Here is a 19193-nt window from a genome sequence, read left to right as displayed (position 1 = left end):
GGTGCATCTCTAATTATTTTACATTTATACACTTATGTATAACTTATAACTAGTAAATTAAATAAATCTAAACCCTACGTATTGTTCCCTTATTAGGTAGCTACTTACTTCAGGTAGGTACCTACTTACCCTATGAGGCTGTAAAATATCAGTTACCAAGAAAACTAAAACCTACATGAAATACTTTAATAGATTTTCCATCTTAACACATGTTTGCATTAACATGCAACACAACACAACACATGTTTGATGGTTTACGGGTGAATAAGTAAAAAAACCCTGCTAAGTCAAATTGGCAGTAAATAAGAAGAAGAAAAAACCATACTCATCCTTATCTTTTGGGTGCTAGTACTAGTGTAAGACAAAGATAGTATGAGTCTCTCTGTCTATGTTTGAAATGAGACAGTTCTTGACAAACTATAAATCAAACGAAAGGGCTCACTGTGAAAATATAAACTTATTTTATAATTAGAATTTATAGTCTGTCAAGCCATTTCCGTCAGTAGAAAAAAAGCAGCAAATTTAAAAAATGTTGGCGCGAAGGGTTATTTTCCCATAGAAAATTTTAATTTCGCGCCTTTTTCTACTGGCAAAGTTGTTTGACAAACTATTAGACCTGTACCAATAACTTCTGAGGTTATAAGAATATTAATGTTGCTTATTTTTTATATATAGTTTCCAGACCATATACTAAACCTAAAAATAATATTTTGTGTCATCCTAGGTATTTGCTTAGGTAGAAATTTAGGTATTTCTTTTTTCAATCAGCATTCTGTAAAAAAAATATTAGAGACGAAATTCTTTGTTTCCCTGTAAAGGCAAAGTGGCTTCCGACGTACACACGCATTTTGTGTCATTTTCATCCACGGGTATAATGGCATTTAATAAATACCTAATATTGATCCTAAAACGCCTAAAAAAATATTAGAGTCGGTAAGTGAAGTGTTGTACTTTACAGAACATTGTTATATGTTATTCAAACAAATCTGTGTCAAATTCATCCACCGCTTTTATTTAAAAAAAAATTTTTTCTAATTAACACCCTGTATCTGCCACAAAAAAAAATTCATATTATTAAGTTTACGTCTACAATATTATAATACCACATTGAGACATCATTCATAATTTGGGTCATTTTGATCCACGGTTTTTTTACTATCTGGCAAAATAAAACTCAATTGAGCAAGAAGGGCGTGCGCGGGGAAGGGTACCTACGCGGGTGGGGTGCTTATTATACTTGCCGCAATATCAGCTTGCGACTGAGATCTTAATACTATCTCCTTTACCCTTGTTAAGACCAACCAAGGGTGAAAGAGATGGCATTATGAGCTGTCTCGCCACTTAGTTTTGCGATACAGTGTATTTATTTCATTCGGAGGCATAATTACATTGTCTTATCAATCTTACCGTAGTAGGTATATAAATATAATTAAAAATAAACTGTAGGCTGCACTCCTCATACTGACCAACATTTATGACGTTCCTAATCAAAAGGTACCACTTTCTCTGACAGGTTATTTGTATAAAGATATAATCAAATTTCGTCTTTATGGTAAACGACAAAGTGGTACCTACCTTTTGATTGAGAATGTCACATCAGCGACTTAAAAATTACTTTTGTTTCGATTTTTAGTAGACTTTTTAAGTTTATTTTAAGACGCAATTTATTGTGATTTTTGTTATGTTTAAGCGTGGCAAGCAACATTAATTACAATGATGATGATGTTCATTAAATACAATATTTTTCATACTATACTGAACTGTCACCCTATACATGAGAATGAACAGCGCCCTCTTGACAATGATTATATATTACTGGTCAGGCTTTAATATGTGTCATAATTTAGTAAAGTCCCCTTTGTGGATTCTAAGTTTCCGAGTTACAGCAGTTTAGTGAAAGCGTTTTTTTTTTTAAATATAAATTAAGGGTTGAATAAAGATGAAAGAAAATTTGATTATTTTTGCGCTACGACGCACGGTTTAGGAGATACAGCCCTATAAAGTTTTTTTTTTTAATTTTGCGTTTTTTTTTTAAATATAAATTATGGGTTGCATAAAGGGGAACGAAAATTTTATTGTTTTTGCGGTACCACGCACGGTTTAGGAGATACAGCTCTATAAAGTTTTTTTCCTGGTTTTTTTTTGTTTTTTTTTTTAAGTATTAATTACGGGTTTCTTAATGGGGTTTTTTTAATTATTTTTGCGCTACGACGCATGGTTTAAGAGATAATGTTTTTTTTTTAATTTAGCGTTTTTTTTTAAATATAAATTATGGGTTGCATAAAGGGGAACGAAAATTTTATTATTTTTGCGCCATCACGCACGGTTTAGCAGATATTATATATATAGCTATAATAGCTCTATTAAGTTTTTTTCCTGGTTTTTTTTAAAAGTTTTAATTAAGGGTTTCTTAAGGGGAACGAAAATTTGATTATTTTTGTGCTACGATGCAGGGTTTAGGAGATGCAGCCCTATAAAGATTTTTTTGTTGTTTTTTTTTTCATTGTGTTTTTTGTATATTACTTTGGGGTTCCGTATAGGGGAACGAAAATTTTGTTATTTTTGCGCTACCACGCACGGTTTAGGAGATATAGCTCTATAAAGATTTTTTCCTGTTTTTTTTTGTTTTTTTTTAAGTATTAATTAAGGGTTTCTTAAAGGGGAACGAAAAATTGATTATTTTTGCGCTACGATGCACGATTTAGGAGATGCAGCCCTATAAAGATTTTTTTTTGTTTTTTTTTTCATTGTGTTTTTTGTATATTAGTTTGGGGTTCCACAAAGGGGAACGAAAATTTGATTATTTTTGCGCTACGACGGTTTAGGAGATACAGCCCTATAGTTTTTTTTGTTTTTTTTTTTCATTGTGTTTTTTGTATATTACTTTCGGGTTCCGTAAAGGGAACGAAAATTTTATTATTTTTGCGCTACGACGCACGGTTTAGGAGATACAGCCCTAAAATGATTTTTTCCTCTTTTTCTTTTTTGCGTTTTTCAATCTTAATTAGGGGTTTCTTAAAAGGGTTTTTTTTATTATTTTTTGCGCTATGATGCACGATTTAGGAGATGCAGCCCTATAAAGATTTTTTTTTGTTTTTTTTTTCATTGTGTTTTTTGTATATTAGTTTGGGGTTCCACAAAGGGGAACGGAAATTTGATTATTTTTGCGCTACGACGGTTTAGGAGATACAGCCCTATAGTTTTTTTTTGTTTTTTTTTTCATTGTGTTTTTTGTATATTACTTTGGGGTTCCGTAAAGGGAACGAAAATTTTATTATTTTTGCGCTACGACGCACGCTTTAGGAGATACAGCCCTAAAATGATATTTTTCCTCTTTTTCTTTTTTGCGTTTTTCAATCTTAATTAGGGGTTTCTTAAAAGGGTTTTTTTTTTATTATTTTTGCGCTACGATGCACGGTGTAGGAGATACAGCCCTATAAAGTTTTTTTGTTATTTTTTTTCTTTTTTTTCATTGTGTTTTTAGTATATTACTTTGGGGCTTCATAAAGGGGAACGAAATTTTTATTATTTTTGCGCTCCGACGCATGGTTTAAGAGATACAGCCCTATAATGACTTTTTTAAATTTTTTTTGCGTTTTTTTTATATATAAATTATGAGTTGCATAAAGGGGAACGAAACTTTTATTATTTTTGCGCCACCACGCACGGTTTAGGAGATATTATATCTATATATATAGCTATAATAGCTCTATAAAGTTTTTTTCCTGGTTTTTTTTTAGTTTTAATTAAGGGTTTCTTAAGGGGAACGAAAATTTGATTATTTTTGTGCTACGATGCACGGTTTAGGAGATGCAGCCCTATAAAGATTTTTTTGTTGTTTTTTTTTTCATTGTGTTTTTTGTATATTACTTTGGGGTTCCGTATAGGGGAACGAAAATTTTGTTATTTTTGCGCTACCACGCACGGTTTAGGAGATATAGCTCTATATAGATTTTTTCCTGTTTTTTTTAGTTTTTTTTTTAAGTATTAATTAAGGGTTTCTTAAAGGGGAACGAAAAATTGATTATTTTTGCGCTACGATGCACGATTTAGGAGATGCAGCCCTATAAAGATTTTTTTTCGGTTTTTTTTTTCATTGTGCTTTTTGTATATTAGTTAGGGGTTCCATAAAGGGGAACGAAAATTTGATTATTTTTGCGCTACGACGCACGGTTTAGGAGATACAGCCCTATAAAGATTTTTTCCTCTTTTTTTTCTTTTTTGCGTTTTTAAATCTTAATTAGGGGCTTCTTAAAGGGGAGCGAAAATTTGATTATTTTTGCGCTACGATGCACGATTTAGGAGATACAGCTAATACAGCCCTATAAAGATTTTGTTTCTTTTTTTCATTGTATTTTTCATGTATTACTTTTGGGTTACATAAAGGGGAACGTAAATTTTATTATTTTTGCGCTACGACGCATGGTTTAGGAGATACAGTCCTATATTTTTTTTTACAATGCATGTGCTCGAAAAGTGCGTTTCCTACGGAGCCATATCGTGCGGAAAGTACTGCTTTTCCGCACTAGTGCTTTTTGTTTTCAATTTTTTTTTACATATGGTGCTACTTTCTCGCACTAGTGCGGAAAAGAGCACTTACCGTGCATATGTCGAAAGTTTAAAGGGCCAAATGTACTGTAAAACGTACGATACACGTGCGAATAGGTAATTCGCAACTCGTGTCCATTTAAAACACTCCTTTTAATAATTAAACTTATTTGCCATGATATGTTTTTTTATTTACTCGCACAATGCATAGTAAAACATTGTATGATACACGTGCGTAAAGATGATTTCCGCACTTGTTGCATAAATAGCAATTTTTTTTATCAAAGATTGAAAGAAAGTCACGGTATTAATAACCAAATTTTACTTTAGTGGTACCTTTTCCCTATCACTGTCACAAATGTATGTGGCGTTCACGTAAACGCGATATTTTTAAGATTTCCCTGCGCAATGTTGCCAGCTCGCTCGCATATCAAACATGTACTTACAGTTCTTTTGCATAATGGTGACATTGTACAATATCTATAAGTTTTAAATAGGTAAAAGATAATTCGACGCATTCTTTGCTTGCTTGTTGCTTGTTGTTGTGTTGTTTGCGTAACTTCTTTGAATAAGTTGCGTTAATTTGGCGCACAGGCGAAGTAAACATGCGTTGCGTACGGCAAGGTCACGCCGCGGCCCCACCCTGCACGGCCTCCGTTGCCCATTCAGACCGCCCGCTAGCTTCGTTTGAACGCAAATAATATTTTTGTAATATTTGTTTATGCAGTGGATGCAAGTGACACAAATTCATACATCTTATTTATCCCGCATTTCAAATTAATAAGATGTAAACTCTAATATCTTTAATATTCTTTTGTAACGGTGACAGCCTGTTACAACAAAATCATCAAATATCTTATGAAGCTATGCCTTAATAAGACACAAAATCATTTAATGGACCTATTTAAACGATTAAATTCGACCTAAGTAATTTTTTTTAACTAATTTTTTTTTGTGTCATTTAGAATATTATGACATAGTATCAGATTGCAGTGGACGTAATTGACACAAACTATGTTTTCACACTAAAAACACTATCCTAAATGCAACACAGTTACATGTTTTCTCTCGAATATTTTTTTCTCCAAAATTATTCAAAATAAAAAATAATTACCACAAAATAACAAATTACTAGAAAAGCAAATTATATATATGACACAAAACAAAATGTAAGATTTACATCTTAACAAAGTATTCATAAGCGAAAACAGAATTGACTTTAATATTTTTATAACCTAGGGGTCAAAATATAGCCAGCGGTACAGGTCTATATAGTCACAGATTATATAATAGTTCTTACGAACAGATACTTATCTCTCAAAGAAAACGGAAATACCTACCGTTTTGATACCTACACAAAAATACAATGGAGTGACCTTCAAGGCGCCGCTCCCCGCACCGCGCGCGCCGGCACGGCACAACGCTAGGGTTGCCGACGCTTCTTTCAAATACTTAGGTGTCTTAGGTAGATATCTAGCTATAAATGTGTCGTAAAAAACATGACCTACATCTTTAAAACAATTTAATAGTACCTACGTAGCTTGTAACTATCGTAAAAATAGTAACAGTAGGTGTAAGTACCTATATTGAGAATGTCTACTCACTTTTCCTCATCCGTCGAAAGAGGCAAAAACTATGTTTTTTATTTGTTTTGTTGTTTCTGCATCCATCCACATTACAAGCTGTGTTATTTGTTCGTGACGAAGACATTTCTTTGGCATAGCGCGCGGTGACGTGCGTGCTTGAGCCGGCGGGAAGCGAGTCGTAGGTATATATAGATCCGAGCTCGCGCGGAGAGTTTCATAGGCCTGCTATAGTTTAGAAGTGGACCCGGGTATGTCCTAAAACTACGTCCAAAAGAGAGGTATGGGCACTGTGAATGACATCTCGCTTTGTGTGGTAGGGCACAGCACATTGGATGTCATTCCAGATCTAGAGCAGAGCCCAACTGGGGAGGTACCTCCACCTTACAGAAAACCGCAGCCAAATAACACTAGACCCTACTAATAGTGTTGTGTTCCTGCCGGTGAGTAAGGTTGCCAGAGCTCGAGGGAGAGGAGTGTTAGGGTCGGCAACGCACATGTAACTCCTCTGGAGTTGCAGGCGTACATAGGCTACGGAGACTGCTTAACATCAGGTGGGCCGTATGCTTGTTTGCCACCGACGTAGTATAAAAAAAAGGAGTTATGTAAGAAAATAGGTAGGCAAAAAATGCAAATTAGATAATTGCTGGCTAAGTAGGAGCAACGAATTAATCGATTGATCAAATGCCGAAATGTATGTAATCTGCAACATATACCAACCCCCTAACAGCCCCTGGCCTAAACCAGTGATACCCAACTTGGACCACCCATCTAAGTATAATAGGTAGCAGGCGACTTCAACAGCCACCACACCAGTTGGGGTTATGATGGAAATGGAGAAGCGGTCGTTGACTGGGCAGATCAAGATGAACTACTTTCTCGTGACTGGAAACAAAGACAGGGGATCCTTCAAATCTGCCAGGTGGGGGCGCTTGAGATCTAGTCTAGCATTTGCTTCCCAAGACGCTGAGCGAAACCCACTGCCGTGACGTCAGCACCGCCCTGTGTTGCTTGAAATCGGCCTTAAAATACCATTGATTCAGTCGTACCCAGCACCCAGGTGGAACTTTTTGAAGGCTTACTGCCGACAACACCGGAAGACTGTGGAATAAGTTTAATCAGACTGGTGACCGAAATACTGCCCATGAACTGATCAGATCCCTGAACGAATCACGTCAAACGAAATAGGAAAGCACCGTCAGCAACATGAATTTGACGCATTCAAGCCGCAAGGCCTGGCACGTTCTCAAGCGCTTTACTTCTGGGACAAACAGTCCGGCTAACCACGCAAAAGTCAACCCAAGTGCCATCGTGAACAGGGTCGTGACTGAAACAATTCCGGTCGCATTGTGTGCACACTGTTACCACAGTAAGTAACCAAAACTGTACACAGTCGCAAAGTGTAGTAACTGTTACGACACACCTGACATTTAGTTACTATTTTCTGCGATTCCGCGAGCGGAATGGTTATATGGGGGATCTTTCCAAATTCCACTATGAAGGATTACTTTGCCCGATGGCGCCTACCGCGCCTACGCCCAAATGGATTCAAAACCGAAGTGTGTTGCTTCCACCTCAGTAACCGCCTGGCCAGCAGAGAGCTCAACATCCGATTTGGTGACACGGTCCCGACCCGAAGTCTAACATATAGGCCACATGCAGAATGTCGCAGCCAAACTGAGAACCCGAAACAGCATACAACGGGCACCACATGGGGAGCGTCAGCGGACTGCTTAAGAACGACCGCTTTGGCACTAGTCTACAGTACAGTCTACTGTGCCCCGACGTGGATAAACAATGCTCACACCCAAATCGTGGACAGTCAACTTAAAACCTGATTTCAAGGACCTCACGAGCGACGCTATCGACTACTTACGGAATGCTGAATTTAAGTTTTAGTCCTCTCCACACTCGTGCGCGAATCGCGGCGCTAAGCCGCGAACGCGAGTGTGGAGCGAGCGTCGCAGATCTACGAAATCGATTCGCGCATGAGTGTGGAGGGAGCTTAAGATTTGCATGTAAAACCGTTACACACCATTACAGCGCACAATGACCTTGATGCGGTACAGTAATGTGTTAGCTGCTTTACTAAAAACAGTGTATAGTTGGTCAAACCAATTTGTCAGTAAATAAGAACAAAAAAACTACTATACTCATCCATTTCTTTTGGGTGCTTACTAGTGTAAAGCCCGCTCCAGACTACGCGGCGCGAAGCCGCGAACGCGAGTGTGAAGTCGATTTCACTGATTAGCGAGCTAGACTCCACACTCACGTTCGCGGCTTCGCGCCGCGATTTGCGCACGAGTGTGGCTACCTTAAGACAAAGAGTATGATTATCTCTGTCTATGTTTGAAATTAGACAGTCCTTTGACAAACTATATAGAATAATGCCATACGATAAATAAATAGAGGCTCTACCGCGAACCACGTTCGACGAGTGGTCTCTATGTCGCATGTGTAAATTCGTACGTAAGTGTGACAGGGTGGCAACACGTCGAACGTGGTTCGCGGTAGGCCCTCAGAGGCTCAGAGGTCATTAACGACATTATCCGTCATTTCATGCATTTCTCTAAATTCATTTTTGAATTCTGTCGATTCTGCCAAATTGGAGTGCGTTCGGATTCCATTCCAAATCTGTGACTTTTTGCAAGTCGAAATAAACGATCTGAGTGATCATCGTATGAAACTAGCTATAATATTAAACAGATTTAACGAATGCTATACAAAAAGTGAACGATGTGTTCGTTCATGTCTAAGGTTGTATAAAATAATAGGATTGAAGGGAGCCAAATTGTTTATCCGGGGAATCTGAACGCTCATTCGCTCGTTTTGCTTTATTGTATCTGTATGGCATCCCTCCAAGACAAGACAGTCCTGACAGTCCAAGACTCGCAAAGTCGCAAGTGTTTCGTTTCGTCTCGTTCCCATGAACGCCGTAGGGAAATTTGTAGAGACGGGTAGTTAAAATAAATAGCCTTTTATAAGTCATTATCTTTAGCTAGCAGAAAAATCTGCGTCCTTCTATATTATATATCTTTAGGTTTTTGCGCACACTATCTATTAATAGATGTAGGTGGAGTGGAGCGTTAAACTTTCTGCCGCTCGACTAGTAAATTTTGAGTTGACTGGTTCTATTTGAGAGATTAGTCCGTGTGTAAGGCAGTTAGGATGGATTTTAAAATGCACGAATATACTCACGCCGTGGTAGGACGAGTGACGCCGGCACTGCGCGCCACTGACCGGGCCGACTTAAATGATGCGCGGCGCCAACACGAATGCTACCTGCGTCTCCTTAGCGAGCTGAATGTGGAAGTGAAAGAAGTCGACCTGCCAGAATCCTTCCCGCATAATGTGTTCATTGAAGATGTGGCTGTAGTGTGCCATGGAATAGCTTTAATGCCAAAAGGACTGACCACTGCTGAGCAAGTAAAAGTAAATATCATTTTTATTTACTTTAAATTTTTATTAGTTACAATTAACATAATTAGTAATTTGTTTAGATAAAGTGAATACATTGACAATATTATTTAACTTGCTGTGCGAATACTATAAGCATACCTATATACTTTTTTCGGTATGAAATTATCCTTTGACAAGCTATTTCTGAAGTCATGTGTGCTATGCTATGCTGATATCTAATTATTCAATTAGTGCCATGCAAAACAACATCGTAATGTCTGTAATTGAAAAAAAAATTGTCACAGTTCTCTCAATATTTCTCTCAATATTTTTTATCATATTGGTCCATTGACCATTGTGTTTGTTACCCACAAAACATTCCATGTATGAGGATTTAAAACGTGTAAGCCAGAACAAATCAAGTTAATCTCTATTGTATTGTACAATTTGAATTGATAATACTTTGCTCATGTACTCTGTCGTATATGTCTGGAAATTAGTGCAAGTATATGTAGAGTTAGACCAAGAAAAGTCTGCAACGATTTTGATAGCATACGCAGTGCAAGGGTTATTTATATGTCATAATTTCATAGAAGAAGGTATGTTGCAGTAATAGCTTTGTATAAGAGACATGCACCTCCTTGAAACAATCCTACCAGTGCCCATGGCACCACATGGAGGCAATATTTATTGATCTACCAAAAGTTTGGTCTAATTATATTTCACTAGCTTCCACCTGCGACTTTGTCTTCTTAAAATATGTACTGCCATATCCCACTTCCATCATTAATTCCTCCACCCTTTTCACTCTCTTAACACATTCAATGCCGAAAACCCGACTGGGGTATTTTATGGTTTTGTTCCCATCAGGCCGAACGACCCGATAGTCGGGATCATTGTACTATAGCTTTATATGACTGAATGTGTTAAGGGATGAGTTTCGGCATAAAAACAATGCTATATCCTATCCTGAGACTCAAACTATCACTATACCAAATTTAATTGAAGCTATTTAAGCGTTAAGCGTGAAGGGGTGACAGACAGACAGTTACTGCATTTATAATATTTAAGGCAGATTGCATGGCTTGTGGTGTCGAACTAAACATTGGCATTAGAATCTTTGGTGGAATGCTGATAAATCATGAAAGACAAAAATTAGCATGCATCTGCAAGTCATTTTTAAAATATTGTTGTCATCAAGGCACTTTGTGAAAAATCCCAGATGAATGTAAATAAAGAACTTGACGTTGAAACTAGTTTTAACTTATGTGTTTCAGAAAACTAGTTTTAACAAGTGAAAACTCATTTTGACCAGGGGCCCGTCTCTCAAAAGCTTGTAACTTGTAATTCAAGCGGATGTCACTTTTTGACAGCTTTTGTAAGAAAGGGACTTCCACTTGTATTACAAGCTACATGAAGCCTTTGAGAAACGGGCTCCAGGCATATATATTATTTTTAAGCAATGCTACAGCTGGATAGTAGTACTAGTAGTAGTAGTAATCACTTTATTGTACACAACACAGGTAAAATAAATTATAGTAATGGAAGTACAAAGGCGAACTTATCCCTATAAGGGATCTCTTCCAGCTAACCTTCGAGTAGATGATAGATTGATGATGGATAGATTGTCTACTTATGGTTAAATAGCAGTGCTGAGCTTATCAATATCATGTTGATATGTACCCAGCTCACAACACAACATTATAACACTTTCACAATATTATTTTATGAAAACAAAAACATTTGAGTGTTTAAATTTTTGCACCAAACTTTTTTGTAATAAAGCGAAAAATACTGATTTAAACTTTCACGATTTTTACTCATTATTATTCACAACGACGGGACTTAATCGCGTAAAATAAGTTTTAAATTTACCTCCGACGTTTCGAGGACGGCGTTGTCCCCGTGGTCTCGCGATTAAGTCCCGTCGTGCGAATAATAATAAAGCGAAAAATGTAAACCTATCTTTGATGTTGGCTGTATTAGACCTTATCTCATTGCAATATAGATTTGTAAAAGGTCCGTTAACAGTGTAGTAAGCAATAAAACATTAACAAAATTGTTTTTGATTTAGGCAAAGGCCGTGAGACAAGTCCTGGAGAAAGAACTGAATCACACAATCATTGAGTTGACAGACCCCGAAGCTAGGATTGTTGGCTCTGATGTACTTTTCACAGGTGAGATTAATATAAATAATAAATCTGTGTATCCGTGGCTATCATAACAGAACTTATAACATGACTATTGTAGATTTCTTAGTTTGCTGGCTTTGAGTGCCAATATTATGCCAAAACAGTGGCAAAGTAATTTGAGACAAATTTTGAGTTGTTCCTCATGTTGGCTGGTGGAATTTACTTTTAAGTGATAATTTTGAATGATAAGTATTTTGTTCAGTTCGTATTTTCTTCGCGTTAGTGTGATGAAGAATGTTGTGTTTCGCTCTAAAGCAAAGTTAAGTTTGTTTATCCCTCTCCTCGCCTCGTTACACAATTTCTATTTAATTTTATTTTTATTATTTTATTAAAGACAACAAATGGGCCAATGAGATGGTTACGCTCAAGATTCCAGTTTTCAAACCACTCAACCATTTTTGGGGTCTATCGCGTGCTCAGGTAACAGTTTCAGCACGAGCTTAACAAAAACTTTGCTTTAATGTACAACAAAAATAATTATAAGTTTCCTCTCTATTTAAAAGCCGAAATTTTTGAATTTCGCACCTTTGTCTTGGGATGGAAATAGTGGGCAAAACTATTTCAATAGACCGCGAGCCAGGCGCAAATTTCGTCGGTCATCGCCTCCCGGGCGAAAACTCGTATAGCGGTTAACGGCTATGTATGATGAACCCTCGTGAACGTCAGCTGCAGCTCCGTTGGTGGGTTGAGGAAGGGCAGCCACCGAAACGCGTAACACGGTCTTTCCACCGCGATACAACCGGCTGACGATTTGTTTTATTAACAATAGCATCTAAACTATCATCTGACAAAGTATCACACGGGAGGCGATGACGCCGATGACTGAAAAGAATTTTCTTTTTTACATGTTCATGTGACCAGCTGACGGTCTTTCCACAGCGATACAATCAGCTGACGATTTTTTTATTCACAATAGCATCTAAACTATCATCTGACAAAGTATCAAGCGGGAGGCGATGACAAATTTTATTTTTATAGATTTTATTTGCTGCCATTCCTCAACCTACCAACGGAGCGGCAGCTGACGTTCACGAGGGTTCATCATACATAGCTGTTAATAACCACTATACGAGTTTTCGCCCGGGAGGCGATTGGTCATGGAAATCTGTTCCTGACCCGCGGTCTACAATGTCCACGTCTGAGTGAGGGTCATGTCATGACTAAAATAGCAGTAAACATAATTAGGTTAATACATTTGTTAACCTTGTACTCTTTTAATTGTTAACAGACAGGTATAGTGTATAGTGTCACTTTTAAATTATATGTTGATATGGGTGTACAACTGTACGTGTTGCCTGAAATAAAACTTTATTTATTTATTATTATTTATTTATAGTACAGTTGACAGTTAAATTTTTGGCACAATATATTTTCTTATCATTTTTATGCCCTTGGAGACAATATTCTCCTTTAAATACAAATCCAGTTCCTGCAAAAGGGTTCAACAAGTTATTCTTATTTAAAACATAATAGAATTAATAACGAATAATAGTACGAGCTGCCGCTAGATTTACTTAGGGCTGACTTTTTCGTATGGACTTTAAGGCGATGTTGCCCGTAGGGCTAACATAAGCTCTTCCTTAGCTACAGCACAGGGCGGACACGCCATACATCAAAATTCATTTGCATTTCTATGTGTGAACTACTGTGAACGGCACGTCTGTACACGCGTCATGCGTCGTTGTGTGAGTAAGTCTCGTCAATCTGCTGTCGCGGGGCGAGGTAATTCGGTGCGGAGCGGTGCGTGGCCGTTCTGTATGATAACACTATTACTTATTCTGTGGCTAGGGTTTACAATTCCTATTTATTACCCCTCGTCTGTTAGGTCCAATTCAAATTCACTCCTAATGCACAGCTCGTGAGCCATTTCCGCAGCGCCGTATTCTGTATTGTCCACCAATCAATCCACCGGAACGATCTTAAACTTAATATGTAGACTATTTCGACTGTCCCAGTAATTTTTTTTGTCATTCATTTTTATCTAGAACATGACTTGTTTAATTTGTTTAAACCCTGCTCTTCTACTAGACCAAGTGTTTAGGATTTTGATAATGAAAACTACGCTGACCGTCCTTAGTCATAAACAGCACTTATGATTATAGTTGGTAAAGCAAATCTGTTAGTAGTAAAAGCGGCAATTTAAAAAAAAAAAACTAGGTGCGAAGGGATATCGTCCCATAGAAAATTTGAATTTCGCGCCTTTCTCTACTGACAAGATTTGCTTGACCAACTATATAAACGTGATCACAAACAGTACAGTCAGACCTCAATTAAGTGCTATTACAAAGTATTTCAAGGCTGTTCAGTTGACCCGTTGACCGAATTGTCCTCTAATGACGTAATATGTAAATTCTATAGTAAAGGGTTACATACATATTGTTATACAATATGCACCTACATGACACAATTGCTACAATTATGGATTCTGAAGGATCATTTTGATGTGTTGGCATAAAGTCGTCAATGTGTTTTGTAAAGATCTATATAGAAGTCTTAGTCTTAATTAGTGCATGCATGTATTAATTTTGTTACTTAGTTATAGGTTAGTCTTAAGTGTATTGTACGTCCGTGATGTACAAACTGTTGCTTCCTAAATGTATTATTGCCAACATCTATGTACACAGTTATTCAATAAATATTATCTTATCTTATCTTAATTTCAATTGAAATTACCTGTCCATGTCCCATAACGCTAACTCGGTATTCATGTCTGAACTTTCGTATGGATTATAACAACTTTCTCTTTTTGTCTTCTGTTAACGGCGGTTTTCATATCATATACGGTCCACCCCCCCCAATACTCAGAATAACTACTACTTCATGCCATTAAAGTCAAAACATGTGGACCGCGTAAAATTTTCAAAATTTTAACGTTTTTCAGGCCGTGAATTCTTCGTGGGCATTACAGAGGCCAGCAACGAGGCAGGCGCCCTAGCCGTCGCAGAGGCTTTCCCGGAGTTTCCCTGTACCCCGATTAAGGTAAATTCGTCTTCTTCCGCACCACGTTTTCGGCGATAGAAAAAAGAATTGCTAGTCGTCGGTCGTCAAACAGCTACAAATATTATAAAAATAATTCATTGGCTCATTACAGTGATCAGTAGCCTTAGCACGAGTGCAACGCGACAGTGAACCAAGCGCGAGGTAGACTGATGTATTAATTAGAAAGATTCGCTGTCATTTGTCTTCTTCCTTTTCATCCTGTTACCCTATACAACGGTTACTATACAAGGGTTAAGGAATCAAAAGGCATCTTCCAGGTCAGGGCTACTTTGGATAGGTGGGCGTCAAGTTTCCTAAGGATATGCCCAATCTAATGCCATTTCCGCGTCTGGATCTGGGTCGTGTTGTCCACAAACTGTTTCCATACTAAATTTTATCTAATTCGGCAACTCACAGAACTTTCGCATTTATAAAATTAGTAGGAATTTCGATAACGGAAGTGTTTGTTACGTAAAAAGTTTAATGTTAGTTATGGATAGCCTTAATTAAATGAAATTTCATTTGACGGTGAACCTCAAGATTCGGATTTCAGGTAACAAAGGGAGCTCATCACCTGAAAAAGTACGTGACCGTAGCCGGCCCCGATATACTCTGCATCGGTAATAGCAAGGAGGCCAAAGAGCTCCTCAAGCGAATGGAAAGAGAGGCCAACTTTGCTTATCAAACACTGACGGTGCCTGAGGATGATGCCGCTAATTGCCTCTACGTGAACGGTACGCTCATTCACAGGGCAATTGAAGAAATCCCCGACTCTTTCAAGGTATCTATTCAAATATACGTACTTGTAAATACTCAACTCTCAATTCATGTTCGTTCGTATATAATACGCTGGAATAGTGGAAGTGAGAATTTAAATAAACAGGAAAGATGTTTCCCATTCATTGGTAATTTAATGTTCTTTTCGGGCTTTATAGTTGAACTGAACGCGTTTTGTATGCAATAATGTTCGATAGTGAGAGATATTAAAGTAATGTATTTCCCATCACGGAACAATGGTGTTCTGGACATTTGGGTGGCGCGCGTGCAGCCGAAGCCAACACGTAGAGGCTCTTTTGACACTTTAATAAAATGTAAGGGGTACACCAAGCGGATGCTGCCCTTTGCCCGTGTCATGGGACGATTGGCCACCCGCCACCCGCCGGTGTAAGGACTATGGGGTATTTGACTACTAGTCAAATCAGTTTCTTTTTTCGAACTGTCAAAACGATTTTGCTACTATGGAATTTATATGAAACACTAGCATGTGACGTCACAATCAAATTACCTACTCTTTATAGTTTTATTCGGGTTTTAAAATAGAAGTTGTGTCTAAAAATAACTGCTGTCTACGTTTCTCTATTAATATTCTGGTGCTTTATTTCATGCATGGTGTAAAATAATTCATTTTAAATATAGTCAAATACCCTATTGAGAGTTGATGGAATCTCAAATGTACTAGGCTATTGGGTGAAAGCGATGGACTGGTATACAATTTTATTTCTGGCAGACGTTGACGCGCCCCCGCAAGATCTAAGATGGCTCAATGGTAACACCGGTGTGAGGGCTGAGGGTAGAAAGGTGTCACTGGACTTTAAACATATAGGTAGCCAACTCACCACTTATGTTTCCACATCTACTCTCGAGAACGCAGCTCTCGCGACTCCACCTTCGGGCGACGGATCTCCCCAGTAGCACTCTGGTACGTGCGGTCGCTACTCCCCAACAGGTCGCCACAAGCTTCCCTACGTTATTTATATAATGTAATGTTAAAAATATTGTTATCATCATCGTATATACTCGTAAATATCGACATCAAGCAGCTACTGAGTACTTAACACCTAACCTTACCAGTCACCCTAGCCTGCGCCTCAATGGGTAAAATGGCTCGTTTTATGTCCTTGATTAAACACTATTTGTTTCAGGTATTTTGCGAAAGGATTGACTTCGCTCGAAGATCCATCTGTTTCTCCGAATTGGCCAAAATCTCCACCGGACTCAGCTCCTGCAGCTTGCTCGTGAGGAAGATATAATCGGCAGCAGCACAGTTACAAGTAATTTAAAACCATTTTACCTGAGCAGAGCCGGTTACATTGTGCATACCTAGCTAAAATGTAATTACTATTCAATTTATCCATGATAACCAAGTCCCTGTCTCAAGTTACAATTTCACAGTGGACCGGTGTAGCTGGTTTACTTGTAAAATTGTGATTTAATAATTTATAAAAAAAGTTATTCGGGATCAGCCGGAGGAGCACCTCTTACGGTGTACGCTACGCAAGCTACCAAGTGAAAACTAAAATTTGGTATAGAGACCGTGCGTGTTGGAGGGTTTGCCATCTCGTGACCTGAATCGAAAGCGAAAACAATTCACGCTTTTAAGCAAGTGCTGCCCCCTACACTTCAAGCTTGCTCTATTTGGCATTGTAGGGTCTGCCATCTAGTGGCTTAAATCTAAAAATGGAGACGTCCTAATGCTTCGCGCCAATGAATAGGGGGCTTCTGTGCTGCCGTTTACAGTTCATACACGCTCCCTATTGGCACGCATCACCACACGCATTTCTATCCTAATATTCCTAATTCAACTGTGAACTGTGTAATATGGGCAAATGTATAATAAAACGTATAATTTATAGTCCCAATGTAAAGTTCTGCATAATTAAATTTTTTAGTAAAATCGTTATTTTATAAATACTGTAAATTAACTGACGACGTTATTACAACGCTTATATCTACCCTTCTCTAAAAAAATATTGCAATGCCATTTTAAGCTAGGAAAACTATTGCAAAATAAACAGGTACTGAACGATACATTAGGACTAAAAAATATGCGAAAAGGTACACCCCATTCCAATATCTGTCACAAATATGAACGCCGTGCTCTGCGTCCAATAATAAGTGTTCAATATATTAATAATATCTTTATAAAAATCATTGTGTCTGCATCTGGCTTTTAGTAGGCACGAGTAACTACTGGAGACTGTTAGCTTTATACATAATTCTAATTCATCTGCATTACATAGGTTGTAGCACTTTGCGTCACATTGGCCAAAGATTCAGTAAGATGTGAAACGAACTCACTAAGTTTTGATCACCGCTATGACACGGAACCTAAACTTTGTAATAATGATTACCAGTCTTCGCTATTTACTCGTCATTGGTTATTCTTACTCCTCTTCTCCGTATCTTGTCTAACGGGCATTCGCCGAACCCTAAAACTTTTTGAATTAGATTTTTATGTAAATACTTGTGATTGCTACTCACTCACTATTGCTCTCACACGTGTAGGATTTGGACTGGGTGTGACAGCAATACAATTGCGCGTGAGTGAAAAAGACATTATAGGTGACATCATTAGAGAGACAAATTAAGTTCATTTGTGTTTAGTATTTAATAATTATATGCTCTCATATACATTTAAGGTTAAAGTCTCTAGTGCACAAATGCATTATCTTCCTACTGACTATACCTCGTGGAAATTAAGTCTTCGTTTATGTATAATGTTGGTTATAACATTTCATTAAAATTATGATGAAATCCATTCCCTCAGCTTGAAGACTGATATCGCTATTTCACTTATAAAATGCATTCAAAGCACTAATACTGTTGGATGACTAAGGTAACTAACTATACAGGCGTCACATACAGGCGGTCTGGTGAGAATTCGACAAAAGGTAGATTAAACTCCAGTCAGTTCAGATTGGTAAGAAACTAAGAACTAATTTCATCTCAACCGAAAGACCTCCACTGCTGGACAAAGGAGAACTAATTTATGTTATTGTATTTGATGTGCTTGAATGTTCCGCTGCATTCGAATGATTTGCATTAAGTTCATTATTGAGTAAAAATTTCAAACTTAACGTAGTGCTAATTTGAACTGACTACTGAAAAAACGCCGCACATTTAGCTAATATACTGCATTCGAACGATTTGCATTAAGTTCATTATTGAGTAAAAATTACACACTTGAATTAAACTTAACGTAGTACTAATTTGAACTGACTTTACTGAAAAAACGCCGCACGTAAAGATATTAAATATGGCCACTGATAAGGTGCCAAAAACATGTACAGATTACGTTACTGCCCATATATTAAGTCCCCGGCAAGTACGGCCGGATTTCCCTGTCCCATACAAACGGATTTTCGTTCTCATTTTTAATTAAACTACGTGTTGGACTGTAATGAAACTGCATTCACCAAACTATAAATATTTATATTAAAATCACTGAATCATAAGGTAAACTGTTACTTGAGCTTAACGAAGCAATATGGTATGCTGGAAATCAAGGATGATGTTTATCAATCGAAGTTTTAGATCGAACCAGTGTTGCCAGATGAAATCTGATATATGCAGTAGAAAAAAAATCGGTTTAGCAGTAGATAGGGGAAAAAAGCAGTAGATTTTAAAAAATATGTCCACAACAGGTAAAATTGAAAAAAAAAATGTTAATGCCTTTTTCTACTAACAAAGTTGCTGTGTCAGGTCAGAGTAT

At 37.5% G+C, this 19193-nt stretch overlaps 1 protein-coding gene across 1 annotated transcript; it reads left to right on the top strand.

Annotated features, from left to right (window-relative positions):
• The first annotated feature begins 9047 nt into the window (after positions 1 to 9047).
• LOC134753897 (N(G),N(G)-dimethylarginine dimethylaminohydrolase 1) lies at positions 9048 to 17630 on the top strand. The gene is made up of 5 exons (XM_063689860.1): positions 9048 to 9563; positions 11605 to 11707; positions 14604 to 14701; positions 15255 to 15482; positions 16624 to 17630. The coding sequence occupies exons 1-5, from the start codon at positions 9300 to 9302 to the stop codon at positions 16729 to 16731; spliced, it is 801 nt and encodes a 266-aa protein (XP_063545930.1). The 5' UTR covers positions 9048 to 9299; the 3' UTR covers positions 16732 to 17630.
• Positions 17631 to 19193: the final 1563 nt, after the last annotated feature.

This window comes from Cydia strobilella, chromosome Z, assembly GCF_947568885.1.
Source record: "Cydia strobilella chromosome Z, ilCydStro3.1, whole genome shotgun sequence".
Classification (NCBI taxonomy): Eukaryota; Metazoa; Arthropoda; class Insecta; order Lepidoptera; family Tortricidae; genus Cydia; species Cydia strobilella.
Note: the sequence above shows the minus strand (reverse complement) of the source record. Positions and strands in the feature narration are given on the sequence as shown.

Bases quoted from the DNA above. Each gene is read 5' to 3' on its own strand.
- LOC134753897 (XM_063689860.1), top strand. From the start codon at position 9,300: ATGGATTTTAAAATGCACGAATATACTCACGCCGTGGTAGGACGAGTG. The intron at 9,564-11,604 runs GTAAATATCATT...TTTTTGATTTAG, and splicing joins CCACTGCTGAGCAAGTAAAA to GCAAAGGCCGTGAGACAAGT. The intron at 11,708-14,603 runs GTGAGATTAATA...AACGTTTTTCAG, and splicing joins CTCTGATGTACTTTTCACAG to GCCGTGAATTCTTCGTGGGC.